The sequence below is a fragment of the Astyanax mexicanus genome, chromosome 2, assembly GCF_023375975.1.
Source record: "Astyanax mexicanus isolate ESR-SI-001 chromosome 2, AstMex3_surface, whole genome shotgun sequence".
Lineage (NCBI taxonomy): Eukaryota > Metazoa > Chordata > Actinopteri > Characiformes > Acestrorhamphidae > Astyanax > Astyanax mexicanus.
Window position 1 is genome coordinate 42,539,545 of NC_064409.1, and position 25,755 is coordinate 42,565,299.

Here is a 25,755-nt window from a genome sequence, read left to right on the forward strand (position 1 = left end):
CACACCCAGTGCAGATATATTCGTCACTATTTTAAATGCACAAGTTGTGAAAATGGACTATTTGTGGGGTGCAAGGTAGCAATGAGCTTCTTGATGTGCCTTGTGAAGCGTGTAAGATAGGGCCTAAAGTCTACAGACTGCTGATAAACCCAAAACTTACCTATTCAAAAAGATACAAGTTACACTTCTTCTGTGAAAACCAACAGTATTTGAGGCTGTTACTCATCTATACCATTTACCGCATGTAGACTTAACACAGAATGTGCAGAAAGAATAACTGCGAATTCTCATTGTTATATAAGAGAAAAATGCTGAACAGTAAAAGGCAAGGACATAGCAATTGGTTCATATTGCACTGCAGCACAGCTCAGAAATACTGATGGAGAGGCAATGTATACTTCAGCACGCAAGCAATGGCTCCTGAAAAGCACAAGCTGCAAAGAAATGTCTGGCTCCCCCTTTTGACCAAAACAAAAAAGTGAAAGTCTGGCTGGTCCCACAGCAGAAGAATGACACTCAAGTTGCGTGCAGAAATAGTGCGCTATTGACCAAATCCTGACACACCATATACAGGTGCTGGTCAACGAATTAGAATAATTTGAAATAGTGCAATCATGAAATTCTTTGAATGCATTTTTTGTGCAGAAAGCAAATCAGGTGTTCACCGCACCTGTCCTACTCGTTAGACTAATCACAGAACTCGTTACCTGGAAAAAAATTTGCTCAGCTGAGCTTTCCAAAAGGCCCATTTAGGCCATTTAACTGTGACACTGTTGTTTTATTGAATTAGAATAATGGAGAAACCGTTTCATTGAATTAGAATAAATGCTCGAATTTTTGTTTTCTGTGAAGAGTGTTCACTGTGCAGTATAAAGTCAGGGTTGAGTAGAATTTCTAAGTTGTAAAATCAATCATGTGTAAGCAGCGCGACCTCTCAACCGGAGTAGTGGCTCAAATTCAAGCCCTTCGCCAACAAGGCTTGACCCAAACTAAAATTGCTGAGCAGCTCAGCATCAGCCAGTCTTCTGTCTGCAAAGCTCTCAAGAAAAACTGCAGCAAGCGCACCAACTGTTCCGGCGTCCGAAAAACTTCTGCTCGCGACAACAAGCAGCTGAGAAAGATCGCAGTCAGCAACCGGTTCAAGTCCACTTCCGAGCTCACCGACTTGTGGAACAAGCAGACCGGCGCTGACGTCTCCAGATCAACCACTTACCGTCGTCTGCGCGAACTCGGCTTCAAATCTCGCGTTCCAGCAGTAAAACCGATGCTGAACAAGAAACAAATGGAGAAATGGCTGAAGTGGGCCAAAGAACACGGCGAGTGGACTGCTGAAGACTGGCAGAAAGTGGTCTTCAGTGACGAATCACGCTTCTGCATCTCCTTCGGTGACCAAGGTCCTCGTGTCTGGCGTCGTGGTGGCGAAACCTACAACCACGAGTGCGTGAAAAGATCCGTCAAGTTTCCCCAGAGCGTTATGGTCTGGGGATGCATGTCTGCTCGAGGTGTAGGGAAACTCTGCTTCCTCAAGAAGACTGTCAATGCTGCCGTATATCAAGATGTTCTGGAAACGTTCCTGATTCCGACTGTTGAGGAACAGTTCGGCGAAGAAGACTTCATATTTCAACAGGATCTTGCACCGGCTCATGCGGCAAAGTCAACCAAAGATTGGTTCACTAAAAAACAGCTTGAAGTTTTGGCATGGCCGGCCAACTCGCCTGACCTCAATGTCATTGAAAACCTTTGGGCCATCGTCAAGCGGAAAATTCGCGACAGAAAGCCTACTACGCTGGACCAACTGAAGCAGAACATCGCCACTGCCTGGGAAGCTGTGAGTGCGGAAACTTGCGACAAGCTGGTCAAATCGATGCCGCGGAGACTTCAGGCAGTCATACAAGCCAAGGGGGCAGCCACAAAATACTGAGAAAGTGATGATTGTAATTATAATAAAAAATTATTCTAATTCAATGAAACGGTTTCTCCATTATTCTAATTCAATAAAACAACAGTGTCACAGTTAAATGGCCTAAATGGGCCTTTTGGAAAGCTCAGCTGAGCAAATTTTTTTCCAGGTAACGAGTTCTGTGATTAGTCTAACGAGTAGGACAGGTGCGGTGAACACCTGATTTGCTTTCTGCACAAAAAATGCATTCAAAGAATTTCATGATTGCACTATTTCAAATTATTCTAATTCGTTGACCAGCACCTGTAGTGCACTATTTCTGTAATAGAGAGGAACCTCCGAACGCAGCGTGTGACTCAAAATTCAACTGATAGAAGAAAAGAAAAAGTGCTTCAAATCTGCTACAAATGTCATTTTTATTTTCTTAAATAATATCGAAATAAAGGGGCTATGATGATCCACAGAAAAAAGACATGCTTTGTGACTTTCATTTTTAAAATGTATAGATCTATATATATATTTATATATATTCATATTCTTGTCCAGCAGAAATCTATCCAGGGTGAAGAAGAGAATCCTCACACAACGAACGAGACACATTACATTCGCAGGCCTTCTCGGCTAGCCGAGGACAGTGCGAGTTTGACCGAGTGGCTTCCTCAGTGTTCAGACTAGAGAACTGGATGCATATGCAAATGGGCAGTGATCAAAATGTGTGCTGAAATGAGCCCAATCGAAAAGTCCAAAAAATTAAAACGCTGTTTAGTTTTTTCTTCTTTTTTTTTCTTTTTCTTATAAAAACGTTTCAAAAACAAGAACCTGGATACATTTCTACTTTTCCAAAATGAACAATGCTTTACTATTAAAAAAGACAAAAAAGGAAGAGTAAACACACAAAGTAGAAAGAAAGAAAAAAAGGAAAAAAAGAAAGAAAACAGAAAGAAACAGCTATCATTATAATCAACTCCCTTTGGTAAAAACTGTAATAAACTTGTCATCTTGCTTGTGTCCATTCTCCCACCCATCTCCACTCCCCGTTTCTCGCTAACTTTAGCAGTCTCTTCTCTCTAAAGTCCACAGTAAGCCTGTAAAGTTTCACTAGCACAACAACACAGGTCTCTGTCATAAAAAAAGGTTTGGAAATATGTACAGTTTATTTACAAATAGTGAACTGTGTTCTGTGTAGGTGTGTGGATAGTCCATTGTTGATCAGCTGTGTGTTTGCTTGTGTGTGTGTGTGTGTGTGTGTGTGTGTGTGTGTGTGTGTGTGTGTGTATGTCTGTATGCGTGTGTGAGTGTATGTGCGCTCACTAGCTGGTGTATTGGCATTGGGCTTTGCCAGCAACTTTGTAAGGCTTGCAGCCAGGGCGGCCAGCACAAACTGTGGTCATGTCACGTTCTGACATTCAAAACATATACAATTATACAGAGTGTGAGCGTCTGGAAGCTCATTCATTCTTCTGTTGAACGCATCAGTGCTTTCTGTTGTACACTCCACAGTACTGTGGGATCTTTATTGCTGTCTCTTCTGTTGAAGATATCTATTTAGTTGTATTTTTCTCTCTGTTTTTTTTTTGCTTTGAAATAAAAAGATTGTACTCTTAGAGTTTGTTCATTGGACTTCAGAACGGGAAAGTAGTTTAGCTTATTCTAATGATGGTGCCGCTTGAGTTTCCTACACTTTGGCTGGATAACTAATTGGTTATCTCTGCAAAGTTAAGTGCACTTATCTCCAAAGCAAGAACGCTAGTTTGATGCTACTGATCTGTTCTTGAAAAGCTGGTCCATTCTGAATAAAAAACAAGCAAACAAATAACTCTAAACTAAGAGTAGTGCCCATTCATTGAAAAGGACTATAAAACCTAACCTGGCATCATCCAGGTAAAGGTCATATTGTTTTCTCACCTTATTACACAGCCTTATGACCTGTACATACAGTAGTACATTAATGCCTGTTGACCTGCCCAGTCAAACTTCCGCACCACAGCCGGGCTTGTCCAGAGTCCAGCCCGTCACAGCCTCGTGGGAATGAGAACTTCAGAATTGTGGCTGGTTCCAGATTACTCTGGGAATGTGGACTGTGCAGACTGTGCGGACTGTGCTAACTGTTTGACGAACAGGTCTTTCCTCCCACTGTTTGGCACTGAGGGATGTGCGGGCACAGGTACAGCTAAAAACGCTGTTAAAAACTGAGACGTATGCCAGCCGCCACTGGTGTGACATGAGAGCTTTGAGGCTTAGCTTTGTGCAGTCATGTCATCCTTAGAAAGTTGTTGATAAGTCCTCTTTCCATCCCTGCCCACTATCTCTACCGCATCCTCCCATTACCGAGAACCCCCTCCCCCCGTGTGCTGCTCGGGGGTCACGGGGTTTTGTAGCTGCTGTTGTAATTGACTCTGTACTTGTTGATGTTTCTGAAGTGGAGCGTCTCGTGGTGACAGGTCGTCTTGCAGGGGATGAACCCTTCGCGCTCCTCTCCCATCAGCCACTTGGTGGTATCAGAAGCCATTTCTCTGGTGACGTGCTCCTTCACCCAGCTGTCCACCCAGGCCTGGAAGCGCTGGTGCAGCCGTGTGCTCACCCGCTCATGGGACTGGTGGACACACAAAAAAATCTTGTTACAGTTCTAGGTCAGGGTAAGCTAAGCTAAGCTATGCAGCTATGGGATGTTATGATGGTGGTAAGCTCTGCTTTTATTGGCGGGTAATCATAAAAGGAAATTCAGCATGATTAGTGCTAGGGGTGTCACGATTCTCTAAATGCTCGATTCAATTTTATTTTCGATTTTAGGGTCACTATTAGATTCTCGATTTTATTTTATTTTTTTACAGCAGAGAGGCCTATGCCAGTTTTAGATTAGTCTAGGGTCAGTCATTGGTTTGATTCATCAAATTTACAATATCTTATTTCAAAAGGTGGGCTTGATATAAGTGATGCAAAGTGATACAAGTGATCTGTAATACACCACATTAGGCACTAATGGTCAAATTATATTATAAGATATATATGTAAAGCCATCTAGTGGCTTTTTTTGGTAGCAGCAGTGTGCACTATTAAAACAGCAATGTGCAACATAAAATAAATAATAAAAAAATAAAGGAACAATTAGAGCCTTAACTGAACTCTATCCTACTATAACAGTTAAACATGAAAAATAATACTCGGTCCCTGAGAATGACACGTTTTTTTTTTCTTTAACAAAGATATATTATTAACTTTATCTGAGAGAAAGATGCTCCTTAAGGTACCAAAACTATTAACATATTTGAGGCTAGACAAACAAATGTTATTTTTATATTTTCAAGTTTTTCTTTAAGAAGATAAGAATGTCCACATTCTTTGGAGAAAGGGCTTCTCTTTGAGCTACAGTGTGCTGCGCCATTTGCGTAGGGATCATCGATCCTCTTTTTGACTCGAGACCATGACATAATTTTGATCGATTTCGATGAAATATTGACAACATGACACTCCTAATTAGTGCTAAATTAACAATAACAGGTTGTTAATTAGGTGCCACACAATTTTAAGTCACAGCTAACATGACAGACAATGCAGAATGGTACCACTTGTACCAAATTATACAGCACCATTTTGGTATATCAGAGGGAGAACATCTTGCTAATCACAAGAGTTTACCTGGTGAGCTCGTAGCAGTGCTGTGCGTCTGTACATGTAGTCCTCAGACTTGAACACGTAAACCATTTTGTAAGAGTTAAGCTTGAACATGCACTCCATTTTCATGTTTTCTGGATTCTCCTTCTTCCCGCCTTCCTTCACTTCTTTCTCCTGCTGCTCCCGTCCCCGCTGGCACTTCCGGATTCTCCGCAAGTTTCTGTAAAAAAAATTGTTACATTTATTTCTATTTTTTTTTCATTTTCTCCACAATTGACAAGCCAATTACCCAACCCACCCATTGTGACTCCCCCTATCACTTGTAATGCCCCAACACCAAAAGAGTGAAGACAAGCATATGCCTCCTCCGATACATGTGAAGTCAGCCACAGCCTCTGTTCGAACTGCTGCTGATAAACCATAGACTGTATGGACAGGACATCCCCATTCACTCTCATTACGTTGTTTTGAAGCCAAAAGATGGGTGAAATGAAAGCTGGCATCTTGCTTTAAACTTTGAAGATCAAACTCAATTTCTTTCTGTGTGTCTTTTCCAACATCTCGCTTCCCAATTTTGGTCTCAATAAAGCCATCTAAATTAATTAAGATTACCAAAAATAAAACATTAAATATAAACCTTTAAAAGACATATAATGGAAATTCTCTGGAACAATAAAGTGGTGGAGTGTTACCTTGGCAAGAAAACAGGCTTCTGTGCCAGGTGTTCTCTTAGCTCTGGAGACGTCACATCAGGAGTCAGATACCTGCCCACATAGTCTGACCAGCGCTGAAAACATAAATACTGAATAATAAGCACTGTGACACATGAGTATCAATCAAAACAGTGTAAACTAATTCAGCATGATATGGACAAATAATAGGATGTGGTATAACACGTTGCAAATTCCAATATCAACGCGGAATACGATAAATTAATATGCTAAATTAATGTAAGCTTCTGTAACAGTTCTAAGCACTTGGCTAAAAAGCAGTTTGGTGTGTGTTTACTGTGGACCTCTCTGTACCTTGAACCTAGTTATGCCATGTGAGCACAGTCCACAGTGTGAAGAGCTCCCTCTGTTGCTGCATGTGGGTAATGCAGTTTGAGTTCACTGATATTTAAGAAGTTTATCACAGCTTTTTCAATGTTGTGTTGTGAAAATAATATTTTAGGACAGCAGGTTTTTGCATATCTGCATCAAACCCTTTCACTCTCAAATCATTATCAGGATACTTTTACTGGTAATGTAAATGTTGTGTTACAATTAAAAAAGCGGTGAAATTATTATTTTAAAGGAAGCAGATATTGGTGAGAACATATAAGGTAAAATCTAGTATCGGTTAGTATTAATGTTTATTGTGGCATGGACCACAGCTTGATTCCCTGCGTTTAGCTTCCTCATAAGGTGCTTTTTTATTTCCCTTCTAATGTTTGGTTAGGTTTAGTCTGTGGGTGTCCAGTTTGTTTTTGAGGAAGTGAACATTAGAGAGCTAACATCAGCTTTTAGCTTACCATGGATACTCACACCCCTGACTAAGGCCCAATCTTATTTCACACCTTGGCCCTACCTCTCGGTTTACACCTAGGGGTAGGGTGTTCCGATTCTTGTTAGGCTTGAAAGAACAAATGCCCCACAATATAAACACAAGGTCATATTTTTGCCTAGAAAAACTTATATAAAACAAAGAAACTAACAAAAAAAATATATATATATATATATCATTTATTTTTTTTACTGCATTTCGCGTTAACAATTAAACACCTATTTAATTATTATATTATTTCAACATAAATATGTGGAAATAACACAGTCACAGCTCACCTCTGCCTCCACAGGCTCATCAGAGTTCTCTTCTTCTGTGTCCAGCAGCTCAATAGTCAGCTGTACATTTTCTCGACTTTTCATAAACAGCAGCTATATGACACATATGACAAACAATTTAAACAACAGCAAAAAGACAAAGAAATGAAAGCAAAAGTAGAATCGAATAGAGGAAATAAGGAGTGAAGAAGAAAAGAAGTTCTTACTTTGAAGCAGTTCTCATCAGACATGAGCTGCTCTGCTTTGCGCTGATAGGCTGTTTCAGCAGTGGTTCTGGAGGACTGAGTTGAGAGTGTTCCGCCTGTAGAACCACTACTGCTCTCAGACAGATAGAGATCCGTCACCTGCACGCAGATCTCATCACTCACTATGTGCTGCAGCTGTAGAGAGGAGAGCACAGGGGAGAAATTAACCTTTACATCAACTCTGCAACACTTTAACCCCGCCCCTCAGCTCTGCAGACAATCAGATCACAAATCAGGTCCCAAAAATTTCCAAACGAGAGAGGAATCCTGAACAAAAGATAAATATATATACATATATATACATACATATATATATACATACATTATATATATATATATATATATATATATATACACATACATACACACACAAATATATATATATATATATATATATATATATATATATATATATATATATATATATATATATATATATATATATATATGTGTATATATATATATATGTATATATATATATGTATATATATTTAAAAAAATAAAAAAGTAAATAAAAAATAAAAAAAAGATCCCAACATTCTGATCTGTATTAATGCATCACCTGCTAGGCTTGCTTGTTTGTAAAAAGTCCAATATTTTAAATTCTAATTTAGTGCAATCATATTCTTCATGAAGGTAAAACAAATGCGGTAAACAGCATTTATTTATGAAAGAAGTATGTGTTCTTAATACAAACGTACACAGTGTTACAAACCTCAGCCTGAAGGTGTGACTCTAAAAAGGCACACAATCTTATTTTTACATTTATTCCAAACCAGCGATACCTCAAGGGCAGAGAAACAGAAACTGGTTGTATGAAGGAGGTGATTGCAGACTGTTGCACTGCTTGGCCAATCAGCTGAGCTATGAACCCTAAAATCTCAGTTAGTTGAATATACTTTTGGACACAAGTTATTTGGCTATACTGACAAATCGTGGTCTATCCCTGTGGTCGAATATGACTAGTATCTGAACTGTATTCTAATAAGACTTCAGCCACACGTTTTTACACCTGGTAGTTAAATGCATCTTTGGTTGGTCAGATTGGAATTTGTCTGCTGTTTGGGATATGCACATTTCCTTATTGGGCCTCATTTATAAAAAGCACCACCGAGTAAATGTACTGACCAAAGATCAGTTCTCATTGGCTGTCTAATAAAATCCACTGTGGAGCAAATGACTTAACTGTGGTGCTGCTAATGCCGCTGATACAAGAACTAGTATGAACATGGAGATATTAGATAAGCAACTTAAGTCTTCATCTGCTCAGTCATGCAACGTTACACTAAAGAAGCATATATTTAGAACTGAGGAGAGCTGGCAAAAAAGTTAAGTTCTTTCTAAAATCACTAGATTTATCTGCTATGAAGGAGCACTCACCACAACTGCACTATCAAAGTTACTTTCCTACTTGTTTGGTGCATTACACAATCTTGAGAAATCCCCAAAACTTACAGACTGTCACTTTAACTAGAATATTGTCTTTGTCAGGCAAACTAAAACTTCACATTAAAACTGAAAAAAATCCTTTATATTCACAAAATAACACCTCACAAATTTTACAGGTGTGAGCGTTTCCTCTCAGTCCATTGAGATGACAGTTAAAACATGTACACAATCAAATTTGCATACTGCTATACCGTGATTTTTCACATGTCAGTGTACAAACATATTCTGTGACTGTTCTCATACTACAATCTCTCATACGATAAATATTAAGTTAAATACCAAGTGCTAATTAAAGTTTTTTTACTGACTGTTTTCTGATTTTATATTGTAGTTGTTTTGATGAACTAAATCTAACTAATAATGCTAGGAGTGTCTGTATTTAAATGTGCAGTGTTCGACCGCTTTAGTACAAAGAAATATCTCATGTACATTTATTTCCACCACAGTCAAAAAGGAGGAAAAGACCAGTTTTGTTTTTCTTCAGTGGATAGAAGCTGTCAGTGTTTTACAGTCACTCAGACTTAACCATGTTTACTTGATCAGTGACAGACAAAAAAGTTGCTGGTGGTCAAAATGACCATATGTATACAATATATGTACACAATCACAAAACCAATCAGGAAGCAAGAAGCTCATCTTTCTACCCTGTACAGAGTTTGCACTTCAGAGAGGGAACTGGAGCACAGACCTGCCGGACGATGCTCTGGATGAGTTTGTCCATGGTGAAGGCGATATAGGCGTGGATGGTGAACATTTCTCTCAGAGAGTCCTCATATTGAGATGCCTCCATGTTTCCATCAAGCAGGTTGCGCACCATCTCCAGAAAAGCTGAGTAGTAGTCTTCTACGTCAATGTCCACTGGGGAGCAACAGGGAGAGGAAGAAAGACAAAAAATAAATTTTTTAGACACAGTCCAGCTGCTTAAAAACAAAACACATCCACTATATTCAAAGTTAGCAGTGGAACAAGGCCAATGCTACTTATCTGAAGCGGGTTGTGCATTTGGATTTACATGGATTAAGGTTGGATCTGTGAACAGAAGGCTGATTCATAATCAGCACCTCAGAACAACATCAGCTCTGAGTCTAAAATGAGCTAACTTAAGCAGAACATCACCCCGGTGCCTTATACTTACTGGGCTCCTTCAGTCGCAGCTGGATGGCGGGGTTGTCATTTTTGTCCCGTTTGAGCCCGAGAACCTCCCTCTCCCAGTCACGCTCTCTTATGTCCTCCTCGATTTGCCGCTCGGCCTGGGCGTAGAGCCGGAGGAGGCGCGAGCACAGCGTATGGTGCAGCCGCAGGAAGATGTACCAGTTGTTGTTAACAAAGAATAAGTTGTAGGCCTCGTCACACGTGCGCAGCTTCTGGGCGGCAGAGTTACTGAAGAGGAGTTTGGACTTAGGGGGGCTTCCAGCGCTGCCAGCCTCCGCCAAACCATTGTGCTTCTTGGAGCCACCTTCGTCCAGCTCCATGTCCTCTTCGTCTTCTTCTTCCTCCGCGTCTGACAGCGCTCCCCTCTGGGAGAAGAGCATGTCGGGGATGAAGTGGTAGATGATCTGCTTGATCTTGTACTTGTCCTCTTTCTGGATGCTGGTCTGTCGTTTCACGTGGTGGATGATGAGGGCGGCAGCATCCTCCAGTATATGCCGGTCCTCATAGGTGAAGGTGAGATGGGGACCACTAGGTGGCGTCCCGTTCTCCTCTGAAGCCTGTTCTTGCCTCTGCACATAAGAATAGACGGTTCAGGACACCTAGTTTTTATTATATATATATTATATATCACTAACTATTATTACATAAAAATAGCACTGTATTTATTGAGGTACATTATGATTACAAAATAAAACTAAATATATTAATACAATTGTAGAACTGAATCCAAATGGTGTTTAAAACCCAGCAGCAAGTAAATCTAATGGGGACTGCTCCCATTTTTGGCAGAGCACCTTTGTGTCTAAAACGTTTAATAGTAAGAATTAGATCACAGATTAGACTTTAGTCACAGATCAAATCAAAAGGGACAAAATATAATGTTTTTTTTTTGTTTTGTTTTTTACACATGCTCTATTCACATGACACACAGCTGCTAAATCTGTATGTTTTCCTCAGTCTCGACACAGAGCTGCAGAGAAATCATCTAAAATCTGTTTATATGCCACAATTTTGCACATTTCTCACCACACAGAAATCACAAAAGTAATATAAACAGTGCATCTAAAGCATGCTGGGCTCACCTGATTTGAATACCTGAATACCACATTATTCATCATTCTCGAGCTGAAGAAAGGGGAAAAAACCTAGGCTGAATGTAACTCACCTCATCATAGATGCTCTCAATCTCATTGAGGAGGGTTTTGGAGCGCAGCACCTTGGTGTCATTTTGTTTGAAGTTGATGCCTTGGTGGTCCAGGGACTTTAGATAATACTTCTCATTCTGCTCGCGCCAGATCTTATTGAAACCTCGCTGTGCTTCTCTCCATTCCTCCTCTTTCAGCTTTAACCTGCATCACACACAATCAGAACAATGTGGTACAGATCCTTTTGTGCCTGTACGAGGCATCAGCTTTGCAGAGAAAATTTGAGGCTTTTGTATTTATTTGTATTTGATGCAAAATAAAATCAAAAGTAATGCAAAAAAAAACATTTTTGATTTGCTTTTTTAGATCAGCTGTGATGGTATTGGATGGTACTGTAGACTTGCCAAGGCAGATGCATATCCACTAGGCTGACAATTGTGTAAGTGTCTTAGCCCTCCGTGTTTCTTATGTAATGGTTTTGTGTGTGCTCACCGCATGATGCAATAAAACTCCCTCAAAGGGATAAAAATTTGCAGTTAGTTTTTTTCTCAGTTTTTTTTGCAAAGTGGGATTCTCAAGAGAACAAACTCAGTTGTAGAATAACAGATAATAGCTTTTTCTTCAAATTAAGGATAACTAGGGGGAGAATAGCTAAAATTAGTATGAGCTAAATGAAACTTAGTATTGTTACAATTTCAAACATAAACCTCACTGAAAAAAAGTAAAATTAAATGTGAAACAAATCTTACTTTATTTAAAGTGAGAAAATATATGCACAGATTTTTTTTTTTTTCACATACCTCTTTAGTACTATAGGCACAGAGACAGCAGGATTCTTCTTCAATCCATCGATGATATCCATGGCCTTGTCTCCGTATATCCTCTGGATAGCCTTGCGGTGGATGATCTCAGAGGTGCCTCCCAATGTGTTGTCTAGTCGGAATTTTGCCTGCTCCTCAGCAGACATACGAGAGAGCTTCTTCTGAACCGTCTCCAGCACCCGGATAGTGGCTAAGTTTGTTTCCAGAACAACATCCAACTATGCACAGACAGAAATGACATTACCAGTTAAATAAGCAAGATGAACACTCAACAAGAAACCAGTCATGCGTAGTTAGAGAAATCTAATAATTACCCATTTCCATTTAATACCCATGCATTTAGTTGTTTAGGCACATCCACTAAAATCCCAACATGCTGTAGAACAGCCTTACTTTTAAAGCACCAGTAAAGGTACACTTTTTAAACAAATTACTTTTTCATGACTTTTCCATACCTTCAAAACAAATTTTCATGACCACTCGATCTTTAAAACACCAGTGCAGACATGGACAGGTGCAGACATTTTAGATTTTTTAGCATTGTTGACACAGAATCTTCAATAATAAAATGTGTGGCAAATCCTGTTATTCATTATGTAGGACTAAATTACTTAACTTCCTGATCTAATGTTATTGTTAGCTCAAAATAGCTTCTCCATTAATCAATGAAAAACATTTGTAGAAAACGTTTTCTGTACTTTTCCAAAACTTAACCAGGCCTGGAAATTGCTTTTTTCAAATTCCATGACTTTTCCAGGTTTTTCATGAGCGTGCAAATCATGCAGAAGGAACAATACGGTAGAATGAGATTTGTAGGTGACTTACCTCAAAGCGCTCATCCTCACATCTGTAAATATGCTCCTCATACTGTGTCTTTTTAGAACTGACAAAGGTAGAGTCCTCTGACCACGAAGGGAAAGACACCCACGTGTCATTCAGCACCTGAGCAGACAGATAGGACCACATGCGTAAGCCCAAACACTTAATAAAATCACAGTCTGTTAAAAAAAACAAGGCCCAGATGTAGCAGAACTGGCCTGAATTACCCACTTTATTGCTCTATTTTACCCAATCCTGAGAACTGGTCAGTTTATGTGATCTATTTTTTGCGAGTTGCTATGGATTTGTGCAAGGTCACAAGACATTGCACTTCTTAATTCAACCACTAGATGGCAATGTAGACCTAATGCATGGCATGCAGTAGACAGCTCTTGCTCTGTGTACTCCAAAAAAAATCATTTTATCCATCACAAAATGAGTCAGAGTAAAGACACCACTAACCAGACACCCCTCTTGAGTGTACATCACTTATGCAGTCTAATACAGTTTCAGGACAAAGCAGAGCTAGCAAACCCAGCTACTGACACGCCACAATTCTGCACTGACTGTCACACCTGATGCGTGAAAGCGTTTTCAATGTGTGACTCCAAAAAGTCACATATGTTTTCAAAGGTTTATGCATCTTAAGGAGACAATACAGAATATCACACAGACTCTGCACAATGTGGAATCCAGCCCCACCCTTAATTGGTTTTGAAGACTGGCCATCAAACTAATAGGTGATCAGCAATTGGCGTTAGCCTCAAAAACAGTCATCGGTTCAGCACTAATATTATGATGGGTAAAATTAGGACACATCCTCACCTCTTTGCAGAGTGGAGTTCTCCCTGTGCATTTTGGCTGCTGGTAGCTTTTGGGTAGAGCCCTGTAACTGAAGCCCAGCCTCTTGCATGAAGAGTAGTCAATCTCCATGGCGATGCCCTCTGTTGCCCTCTCTTTAGGGTAGCTCTCCAGGTGGGATATCTCCTTGTAGCCCAGAAAATTCTTAAACCAGGTGAACAATTCTGGGAACTTCCTGAAAAATGATGCACATTTCAGCTCAGTTTTCTCCCTCTGTCTTAACAATTGAAGATAACTGATTTTTTTTGGCCTTAGGCAGGGTCAAAAACACTCACCCCAAAAATGGCAGCACCAGTTGCACCAGCTCAGCGCGGGAAATCACTTCCTGGTTAAATACGACTAAGCACCGCAAAAAGTTGTCGTAGGCCTCTGCACTTCGCAAAGCTTTCCGCACCTGTGAAAGATTTAGACAGTGTGTGTCATTAATCAAAGAAATGTAACAAAAGTGTGGATTTTATGATTCATAAATCAGATCTTTCTTACCTTTTCAAAGAATAAAGACTCTGTGCCAACTTTGCTGGCCTCTGCCACAGAAGAGTCTTTCAGATTCAGTAACTTGGGCTTTTTCTGGAAGGTAAACAGGTTGGATTAACACGGCAAACACTTAATTTCTCAAATTTGTTTGGAAAAAGATTGCACTAGAATGCACTCCTCATTCTGTTTTACTTGTATACTAGGAGGTAATTGTACCTGTATTTGTACATAACTGTCACAATGCAGATATCAATATCCAATGCATGCAGACATACATAAAACAAATATACGAAGCATCCTCAATGTGAATGAATATCGAAAAAACACAACATGGAACCACTGTTTGCACGATCACTGTGGTGCTTACTTATAAAAGGCTTGGATCTGTATCTCTAAAGTTGCTTTGCTGTAAAAAGCGCTACATGAGTGAAATTGAACTGATTTTCTTCAATTGCAAATTAAGAACCACTCTTTTCAAAGATTCTAGCCTCTAGTAGCTGAGGAGATTGCCAAAATAAACACTGAAGCACTTTTGTAAGCCACTCTAGATTAGAGGATCTGCAAAATTTCCTAATTGAAAAAACATGCATAGTTTCAATTTGATTGCCATTGTGGAAATTGTAGAGAATATATAATTAATGCTACGGTAAGTAGTATGTAATGTAGTTTCTACTGTGGGCTTTCTTTTTCTAGTAGAATGTATAAAACTAACAAACAAGCAGCCTGACATTGTGAGTATCAGCAAGGCTAGCAAACAGAGCTAACGAGGCTTTCAACAGCACAGTGCAGTGCTACAAGGGAATTTCACTGATCTGTGCTGCACGTGCTTTAAAGTTGACAGCATTTTTAAAGTGTGGCTTACTACAAAAATTACAGACATTTTTATCTTGAAATAGAACATTACAGAAGAAGCCCTGCACAATGACGCATTATCAAGTTTGCCTAGAAAAGTAGCATTATGCCCTTCCCTCAATTGGTAGCTTTAGTTACAGCCTAGGTTAGTCTTGTGGTTTAGTGGATTGGCTGTACAGTGATGTTCAAATTGCAGTGTGAACTAAACTGTGACGATTGTGTACAGTCAAACCCCAGTTATATATTAAATAAAAACTATGCTGCATTTATGGAAAGAGTTAAGATTTAAGCTTAGCACTACAGTACAATTAGTTACCTTCACAGGTGGAGTGGATCCAGGAGCAGTATGTCTGCGAATCTGGCAACCATTCTGGTTTGGCCTTTGCTTGTTATTAAGCTGCGGCTTCTTCACTGTGCTTCCATGATCATTCAGAACAGATTCTGCTTTCTCTGCTGTCGTTTTACCCAAAAGCTAGAGAGCGTGGGGGAGAAGAAGAATCACTTCTAGTTAAAAGTCAAGTGGATTACAGACAAGTCAAGTCTCACACAAGTGACAGTTGACTTAACTGTCTGATTATTTTGAAAAATGCGAATATTCAGAAGATGCAGTCACTCACCACAGAGCTGTTGGCATCTGGCAGGAACTGGCCAAATTCAGAGAGCAGGTCCTCCTGGTTCTTGAAGAGCCGTGCCACTTGAGCGTACACCTCCTGCTCTGTCAGAGCCGGGGTGTAGTTCCCACCAGCCTCTTTAGCATTACGCTGCTCCTTCTACAGAAATAAAAAAGGAATCAGTTTGTTCTGTTTATTAACAGTACACTCATTAACAGTTACATTTTCACAATCACACTAAACTTTTTTACACAATCACTGCTCTAACTAAGCTGGACAAAGGCCAGATTGAACCAACTGTAAATAAAGGGACCTTTCTGGTGTCTCCTGTTATAAGTTGTTGTACAAGCCAATAAGAGAAGCGGAGGCACAATTTTCATGGGAGATCAACTTCAGTTTCAATATAAAATAATAATAAAAAGCACAAAGTCCGCAGATACTTTCTTACTGACAAAGTAACTCAAGAGATGTTTGCCAAAAGGAAAAAAATGGGAAAACAAAGAAGGACATTTGCACAGCCTGTTCATAAACACCCACCTGGTATGTGTGCAGGATCTCCAGGAAGGCTTTGTAGATGTCTGGCTGACCTTGGAAGCGGTTCTTGATTTTATTGACATAGTTGATGGCATGGTTGAACTCCACAGGCTGGTTGTTTTGAAGAGGAGGGGCATTAGGGGTGCTGCTCACAGGGGTGTGGGGCTGCGGGGGTGGCGAGCGGGGCGAGGCATAGGGCGGAATGGACGGATTGGGCTGACTGCTCGGGGTTAATGCAGGAGACTGCAATGGCTGTAGAAGAAAACCAAAAAGAATAGTTTCAAATCTGTAACAAACAACAGTGCTAAAGCAAAAACTTTTCTCCAGAAGACAATAAGCAAAGAATGTTGTAAAGCGTTAACGTTAATTCCACATGTTAGGAGTAATATGTATAATGACTCACCTTGCTTTTTTGAGAGGGCTGGGTAGGGGGAGGGGCTGCTCCGCTGGAGACTGGGGCAGGTAACTGGCTCTGGTGTGGAGTTGGGGGGATATTCTGCACTGAGATGCCATGAGGTGTAATATGGTGGATCTGACCAGGTGTGGTAACGTTCACCAGGTCATTAGTCTGCACCTCAATCTTGTATCCAGGTGGCAGGAAGGTATTGAACCCCATGATAAGGTCAGGATGACCCTTAAATAGCTGAGACACTCTACTGATGACGCCTGGTGTGTCAATGCTACACAGAGACAAACACAAGTATAAAAAACAAATAGTTCATACAACTGTATTAGAAAAAAACAGCTACTAATTTACTTATTACATTATTATAACATTACTTAAAAACAGAAAAAAATGTCCAAGGAAAAACAGCCTATGATAATACACAAATAACACAAACTTCAAACAGGCAGAGCAAAGGCATTCGTTTACTAAGCCTAGGGGGAAAAAAAACATTTTAATTAAACAATTAACTGATTAATTGGTTTACATTTGAACAAATTTAAGCTGTAATAACAAAAAGGTTTGTGTGTGCCTTATTATTAATAAAAATATATAAAAGTAAAATTTCAAGCAATAACAATGTTACTACATACTCGTTACCATAATGAGTTGCACTATGTTTCAACGGTTTTTATTTCACTATCAAGCCAATAATAGTCTGTAATATTGTAAGGAAATATTTTATTAGCAGCTAAATGCTACAATTGTGCATCTGACAAAATTACAGTAACTAACAGTAATAGTTTAATAAAGTGATGATAAGTGACTTTAGTACTTGCAAAATCTGTGCTAGCATGTGCAACTATGAATCTTTAGGAGTAGTTTGGCATAACATTGGCTCTGAGGTGGTGAAGGCTGCTGTGTATCATTTTATGACTAGGTTGCTGTTGTGCTGAACACACTCTTAACTGTCAAGGTGCTACAAAGTAGGGCTTTTTTCTGTCAAATAACACTAACCCATTGAGTCTGCGATACTGAAGAAACACAGAAGAAAACTTGAGATGCTCATATACTTGAGGAATAATAATAATAAAGGTAAAATGTTTAATTAATCATGATACTAATTTGACTGCAAGGTAAATGAGCACTGCAAACTGCCATACATGTTCTGCTTCCAAGGAAAGATAAGCCAGACTTGCATGTCATATCTGACTGTTACACTTACTGAAAACTTTTACTTTAAACTGTCCTAATTTTTTTTTATTTAATGGCATTGGTCATCCTTGTCCACTTCTTATATTACTTACATTAATAATAATGCTGAATAATGTTTCAGTCAAATAGAGGGGCAACACCACAGAATAACTTTTTGTTGTGTGTGGGAGACAGAATATGTTGTGAAAAACACATTAAAAAAATCTAAACATACATAAAAACTTTTTAGATTTTCTCAAACAAAATAATAAAATCACTGCTCACCTCTGAGACTTAAACTCTTTCATGATGTCCAAAAAATCATTGTAAACTTGTGGTTGACTTCCAAACTGCAGTTTCACTTGGTCCAAATATGAGAGTGCATCCTCCACCTATAAAATACAATATATAATAACATGGAATGGAATAACAGTGGATTCCAATTCAAATTAAACTATGCATGAGACAAATTTCCATTTTAAGTAAAAGAATAAAGTTTACAAGTCACAAACCCAAAAACTGAAACTCATGTTTCACAAAGTTAAGTTAAACAGGTTCAAGGAATGAGAAGACAGCTTAATAAGCAAGGTTCAAACTCCCACCTTAAGTCTCTGGAACTGCTGCTGTCCCTGTGCAGAGGCAGTGGGGTTGGGAGGGTGTGCATGACCCTGGACCAAGGCAGGGCCATGAGGCTGCACAGCAGGACTGTGGTGGTGAGAGCTGCTGTGTACAGCAGGACTCGGACCATGTCCATGACTCCCAGAAGTCTGAGCCACAGTGGGAACCTAATAAATAATAATAAATAAATAAAAAAATACACAAAAAAACTCTAAGTTTAAAAATAACAGTGACATCTGGTAATGTAGTGAACACCAGACATTCAGTGCCAGTACCTGGTATCCCTGGGGTACAGGATACTGGGTGCCAGTGGTGGGCTGCATGTTGTCAGCGACAGCCTCATACACTGCTGGCGCCGGGGCCAGAACCCTGTGCTGGAAGCCCTCAGTGCTTCCCGGGAGCCGGCGCTGCTGCGCCACAAAGACCGCTTCCGGATCCTCCAAGCGGCGCTTCATTATGAACTCATACTCAGAGGGCACCAACACCTGCAGGAGGGGCAAAAAAAGACAAAATTTTTTGACCTTCACCATTTTTTTACGACAGCAATGTGACATTTGTTACTTTGCTATAGTGCAATGATCACACCACAGTTTTGTAGAAAAAAAAGGTACCATTAAAAATGCAGGCCTACGATTCAGAACATTTTCTTAAAACTAATCTGACAGGGCTGAGTTTGGGTACTGGGTAGAGCTCAGGCAGACAATACTGACTTAAAATAAAGAAATATAAAAACAATAAAAACCAAAAAACGTAGCAAAAAACAACAAATGTACCTATTAGATGTTATTATTGAATTTGATTACTAAATAAATTGATTTATTTGCACAGAACAGATTTTGTAAAAACCCAAAGACTTAAGTCTTTACAGAAATCCAGGGCTGAATCAAATATTACCAATCAAAGGGGAGAAAAATACTGAAACTGTGATCAGAACCAAGACTCACAAAGTGAGCCTATGTCTGAGTGGACACCAAAACAAGAATGCTGGTCTTGTTACAAGAAGAAAGTAGACTTAAACTTTTTAAGTAACTTTTCCTAACTTAACTGTGTAATTTACAGAACAGTAAATCACGCAGTAAAAAAACACTTTTAATAAAACAACACCTGGTTCATGTTACAAAAGCATAAAAAATTCAGGAGTAGCAGATATAAACAATATAAAAGATGTGTAATCTCAAGTGTACAGGTGTCAAACAAAAACAAACAGACAGGGTTCAGTCTTAAAATCACAGCCATAATCATTTATTTTAAGCTGTATATGGAGGTGTAACTGACAGAGTGGAGCCCAACAAAGTGGCAAAAGGGATAATCGCTCACAGAATCAGTGCATCCATAATGTAGGTGTTGAGTTCCCTCCAGCCGGGCGCATGCTGCAGGACTAGGGCCATGACGTCACCTGTGAGCTCCAGCCCTGAGCCCACATTCAGAGGCGCCTCGCATCTCTGCTACTGAGCCAAACAGGGGCTCCACCAGCTACCAGCTCTACTACCTCCACCGCTTCAGTGACCTTACCGCCCGGGGGTGGGGGGTAAAGCTGCGGTTCAGTCTGAATTAAGTACCTATAGATTGGAGACTGTCATGAATGCCGTAGTTAGCGCTACATGTGGCAGCGGGGGAACACGCGGGCGCTTCGCGGAGCGACATAAATATAAACAGACATCTGAAACGTGGCTAGATGACTATTAAACTGTGAAGTAGGGTCCTTCCTCATTTCATGAACTTACAATTGATTTAAGCAAATACTTTGGTTACTGAAAGCGACATGCACGGAAGCCCTTTAGGTTAGTAAGCTAGCTACCCTTACTGTTTACGAGACATGTGTTGGCACGTACACATTACGCATCGCAGTCGCTACATGGATATTCGTGTTGACTGCCTGTGGGCTAGCTTAGCATTTTCGAGTATTTCTCATCATCAGCTTGCAGTACACACTCCCCTTTTACGGCCATCAGAACCGCTCCTGGATCAATGAGTCAGTCAGCACCAAAACAAAAAAAACTAAAAAGCAAAAGACGAAAAAGAAGCCCAAAATAGGACTGAAGTCTAAGCTTGAGCTGCACAAGCCCCAATATGAGTAAAGGTTCTTAAAAAATAAATACAAATAAAAAAACTTGATGTCGAGAGTGTTTAGCTAGCTAATATGTGACACATGGACACGTCTGCTAGCTAGCTTAGCCAACTCGTATTTACATTGGAGAGTAACAGTTAGCTCGCTTAATGTGTGCTCCGTCCCCTCCCCCTGCCCTGGGGCCTAGCTGTGTGCTAAAGCCCCGAGATCGAGTGTGGACAGCCTGGGGAGAAACTTAGCAATCCAACGGGCTACACACGGAGAGCGTTCCGCTGCACCACCCAGGGTGTTCTGTCGATTTGTGCAGTCATGTCAAAACGTGCTACCGTGATGTATATTTTTTTTATAGAAAAAGGTCCCTAAATAAATTTAGAAAGAATATTCTGATAGGTTGAGGAAGCATCAGATGCAGCAAATGCTCTCACTAAAGCTAATGTAAAAAATTGTTATTTGATTATTTTATTTGAATCGCAATTTACTATTTTGTAACGTAAACACCTTTGTAAGTCAATAGTAACACTACGCTCAGATAAACACAGTAAATGTTGCCATTATCATGGAAAACACATGAAAACATTTTAAATTCTAACTATGTCCACGCATGCGCGGAACGACCAAGTAACACATATCGATGGGTAGCACAACTCGACAGAACACGGTAACGCGGGTCTGTAGACAAGTAACGTTAACTAAAGGAATAAAATAAACATACTTTGGCATTAGAAGCATTCTGTTACCTAACTAAATAGAAATAGCTAGCCACAGTACACAGTATTAATTAAGCGCTCTGCCCCTCTGAACTAGTTAACTAGCAAGCGTTGCCACCATGCTAACTAGCGTTAGCGTAGCTAACTTCAGTGCAGATGTCAGCGCAGTCTGACTAGCCAGCTAGCGGTTAGCCATCAGCGGCGTCAGTCACTGTAGCTATAGCTAACGAACGAACTAACAGTGCACATGCAGAGAGCACAACCCCAGCCACCCCCCCTCCCAACCACACACACGTACACACCGACATGTTTCACCGAAAGAAAGAAAAACACACACAACTGAGCGGGGACACAGCGCTTCAAGCAACGAAGGAAACTGCTGGTAGCGCCACTGGTTACATTTTTTCTTCACTGCTTAGCGCCAAAATAACACAGTTAAAACTCACCTCCTGCCAGTAGCTTAGCTAGCTCGTCGAGTTGTTAAGGTTTGTCCGCGAATTTCCACCAAAAGAAAAACAGGCATCAACTTAAAACAACAGCAGCACTAAAACACGTGCGCGCGTGCAGTGTCGGTCACTCATGCACAGCGCTCAATAAAACGCTCCGTCCGTGAAATGTTTTTAAAATGCACAATACAACAGAAAGCGACCGCAAAAGAAAAAATTCTCAGCTGAAAACAACCCCAGTTCTGTTCGCTTGTCGAGAGGCGTGGCTCACAGGGGCTTTTTCCTCAATTTCCGCCCACCGTGTCGCTGATTGGTCCCCTCTATAGGGATGCAGCGGGGAAGGATGGATACGCTTCTCTGATAGGTCGACTTGAACGTCACTCACATGAGCGGCAAGCTCAAGAGGTTCGCCCCCTACCCGCCACTCAGACTCGTCTCACACACGTAGGTAGCTAGGCTACTACACACAGCTTGAAAACGGAGCACTTCCAGACACTTTTTTTTGCTTACTATTGTGAAAACTTGACTTGTGCTTTATGGAATCAGTGTGAAGTCCAAAATGATTTTTAAAATAAGAAAACGGAGATCTGAAAAATACCTAAACCAAACACGCTATCCTTCACTTGTTTGGTTGCTAGGGCTCCCCAGTAGCTAACACGTTTTGCAGAGAGAGAAAACACACACACGAAGCTCATAAGGACCACTCGCTGGTTCTTCATTTACCCAGGAGTTAAGATGGGTTATGTAGCGTGTGTTGTGAGGTTGTAACACATTAGTGTGTACTGATATCAGTGATTTACACACAGATTAAGTAACGTATAAAAGTGAGACTGATGTTTGAAAGCTTCTCCGTGTATAAAATTAGTTCGTGGTAACTTCCTGAAGTTGCTGCTGGCTGGCACACGTGACTCGTCTCGGCAGTAGTGTTTAGCTGTCGCATACGTCATGCAAATTGCTTCACGCGAAGGCACCGCCTCCGTGTTTAAGCGCTAGCCAATCAGAGCACGCGGTGTTGTCTGAGGACACGCCTCTAGAGGCGGACCAGCTGAAATAAACCATCGCCCACGAGAGGCGGAGTTAAACACTTGCCCGGGATTCCTCTCCTCCTCGACCGAGCAACAATTCACACTCAGGCTCGAGACCAAACCGCCCTAACGACCATGTTTGTGAGCTTCGTCTCAAACTGGTGTAAGGAGGCGAAAAAACGGCGACCTCTGCTTTTAAAACTCGCTGAGAGGATAGAAAGCCTCACACATATGCGAGCGAAATTCGAGTTCACCCAGGGCAGCTTTCTGACTGAGCTCGAGCTCAGAAACACAGCAGCTACAGCGGTTATTAGAGACCAAGCAGAAGGTTATCGTCGAAAGTTGCTGCCCAAAATGTGTTTTGAACTTGAAGCCGAGTCATATTGAACACTAATCTCACACACACGGAGAGAAACCGTGGCGTTTCCGTGGTATACGGTAACTCGGTAGAGGTTTAAACGCCTGCGACCCCGGCTGTGTCTGTTCCCCTTTAATACACCACGCATTTCTGCTCTGTCCCGCACTTCCCATTGAACAATAGACCCTCGACTCGGGTAACGCAGCAGGAACGACGTCGTGTGGCTTTGTTACCCACACATTTCGTCCGACACACGGTGGGTTTTCACACAGACGCGCTTCAGCCACGCCAAACACTCGGCTTCGAGCTTCAGCTAAACGAATTCCCTATTTTTATTGCGACCTTATATTGGTCCCAAAGTCAAAATGGGCACTAAAATCTGGAAGCGTAAACATGAGCACCGCTCACTGACGACATGTGGCGTCGCTGATTTACAGACTCGTATTTGTACGAATCGACGGGCTGACTGTACGCATCGAGTGAGTGAGCCATTCTTTGTTTACTTCGACATTTAAGGGGAAAATGTCTAGCTAACCCATTCGCCACAACAGCTCCCTCCCCCTACTGAGCCTCTCTGTTAACTATCAGACTCGAGCACCGACAGATTGGAGGAGCTCCGACAAGACGGACGGCGCTCCGGGATTTCTGCACAGTAGCACCGATTCGAGAGGAAAGGCGACTTACAACCAATCTCACACACAAAGACAAAACAAACACACACTCAGGTTCAAAACACAGACATTGGTTTCTCTGATTCTCTGTGCAAGCAAAAGCTTTGCCCTCCTTAGCTCCTTAATTTTGCCATTGCCAAGCAAACCACCCACATTTCTTGCGCTAAGATAAACACGCGCATTGTTTCCGACTCCTCGCTTTAACACACGATTACTTAAGAACACCTGGGTTCAAATCGCAATTATATATTATTGTTTTCTTTACCAGCTGTTACATACCTAGGAAAAAGAAGCCTCTCACTCCGGATTCGTGTTTGTAACAAAATAGTTGGTAACGCCCCTCGCCTTTCCCATTGGCTCGCCCCGCAGCACACGTCATTACGATTTGAATACGACCCGCCAAAATCCTGAGTGTGCACTATCGCTGATGGTGGAACAGAGGGGAGTGCACCGAGGCATGAAGACCTGAAGACTTGTAGCTACCTAACACTTAAAACCAAACCATTATTGACCATCAATAAATTTGAGGGAGGAAGAGTGGAGAGAGACACAGTCAGAGCTGTTTGAGGTCTAGTGTAAAGTTTCTACAATCAGTAATGGTTTGTAGAGCAATGTCATCTGCTGGTGTTGGTCCTCTGTGTTATGTCAGGTACAAAGTCAGTGCAGTGTTTTCCTGGAAAATCTTACAGCCATTAATGCTTCCCTCTGCTAACAACTTTTATGCAGTTGCGGATTTCATTTCCCAGCAGAACATACTACTAAGCACCAATAGGTCTTACATAATATTCAAATTTACTGAGACACTGATTTTTGGGTTTTCATTGGCTGTAAGCCATAATTAACAATAAAATAAATAAACACTTAAAATAGAATTTTGTGTGTAATACAAATAAATTGAATGAATTCTATTGAAATACTGAAATAAAGTAACCTATGAATTCTATTCAGTTTTTTTTAGATGCACTAGTATAGCAAGAAGGAGGACTTATTTCAGGGCTTACAAATGAGTATGGGTGTGATTTAACAATCACATATATTAGGAATAAGCAGGATTTATGAATTGCACTATATAGGAAGTTAAACAGACTTATTTCAGGATTTATAATGGCAGTGTTCCGGGATTTAGCATTTTCTTTTTAATGAAAAAGTTATATTAAAAATGCTGTGTAGAACATGACTAGGCTTGATCCCTGTCTGGAAACTGCCCAATAAAGTAAAATATACCTTTTCAGGATTTGTACAGTGCACTATACAGGGAGTAAAAATACTTTTTTAAGGATTTATAAAGTTTACTACATAGGGAGTAAAACTGACTTTTGAAGACAAAGTGCAGGGGAACAATGACCTTTGTGGAAACCTGTACCTGTACCATTACATTTTTCACCTGTTTTTTTTTTTTTTTTTTGAACAAAAAATGTTAAAACTAAATTTTTTTATTTTGTATTTTATGTTTGCACACTTCAATGCTTAGCTGACTAATATGATACATTTCATTTGATATTTCACTGTTTTTGGACTATATCCCACAGCTCTCCATTCTTAGTAGGTGGAGTAAAGTATTACTAGATATCAAGCGGGGATACACATCCTTACAATAAGCCTTCAAAGAACTTTACTTTGGACAATAAGAAAAACAAGAAGCTTCAGAGTGCTCGGCAGTGGATATCCAATCACACATGCAAGCCTTAAAGGAGAATTCTGGTGTAAAATGGACTTCTCCTGTGGCATTCTGAGATCCAGAAATTTGAACACTTTGTCCAAACACCCTTCAGACTGTGTGACACGGGGCATAATTTGTCCCGATTTTTTTTTCCACTGTTATCCAGGCTCAAAGTAGCTGTACAGCTCTTTGCTAGAATCCGGAGAGCTCTGATTTAAAATGAGGCATTAATAACTTAAAATGTGCACAAGAACCTTATTTAAAAACACTGTTTACATCCTATAACATGAACTTCAGCTCCGAGCGCCGTCATTACTCCTGGTGC

General features: G+C 40.5%; 1 protein-coding gene across 3 annotated transcripts; it reads right to left on the reverse strand.

Moving 5' to 3' along the window:
- Nucleotides 1–2,299: 2,299 nt before the first annotated feature.
- sin3aa (SIN3 transcription regulator family member Aa) lies at nucleotides 2,300–24,121 on the reverse strand. 3 transcript variants are annotated; one of them, XM_022671561.2, is made up of 21 exons: nucleotides 24,050–24,121; nucleotides 18,771–18,980; nucleotides 18,480–18,662; nucleotides 18,163–18,269; nucleotides 16,702–16,978; nucleotides 16,302–16,550; nucleotides 15,771–15,923; nucleotides 15,470–15,625; nucleotides 14,311–14,394; nucleotides 14,103–14,221; nucleotides 13,792–14,002; nucleotides 12,973–13,089; nucleotides 12,127–12,365; nucleotides 11,347–11,530; nucleotides 10,165–10,750; nucleotides 9,718–9,887; nucleotides 7,542–7,715; nucleotides 7,336–7,428; nucleotides 6,205–6,299; nucleotides 5,537–5,732; nucleotides 2,300–4,493 (listed from the first exon to the last, which is right to left on the reverse strand). In XM_022671561.2, the coding sequence occupies exons 2-21, from the start codon at nucleotides 18,948–18,950 to the stop codon at nucleotides 4,263–4,265; spliced, it is 3,804 nt and encodes a 1,267-aa protein (XP_022527282.1). In that variant the 5' UTR covers nucleotides 18,951–18,980; nucleotides 24,050–24,121; the 3' UTR covers nucleotides 2,300–4,262. The 3 variants fall into 3 exon arrangements, with proteins under 3 accessions (XP_022527282.1, XP_022527284.1, XP_022527283.1); XM_022671563.2 differs by lacking the exon at nucleotides 24,050–24,121 and adding an exon at nucleotides 21,717–21,989; XM_022671562.2 differs by lacking the exon at nucleotides 24,050–24,121 and adding an exon at nucleotides 19,813–20,061.
- Between the last annotated feature and the right edge of the window lie 1,634 nt (nucleotides 24,122–25,755).

What these genes read in the sequence shown, in the direction of transcription:
- sin3aa (XM_022671561.2), bottom strand. Translation starts at nt 18,950, where the DNA reads ATGAAGCGCCGCTTGGAGGATCCGGAAGCGGTCTTTGTGGCGCAGCAG. An exon ending in CTGGTGCTGCCATTTTTGGG is followed by an intron (nt 14,003 to 14,102) that starts GTGAGTGTTTTT and finishes ATCATTTTTCAG; the next exon opens with GAAGTTCCCAGAATTGTTCA. An exon ending in AAGCCTGTTTTCTTGCCAAG is followed by an intron (nt 5,733 to 6,204) that starts GTAACACTCCAC and finishes TTTTTTTTACAG; the next exon opens with AAACTTGCGGAGAATCCGGA.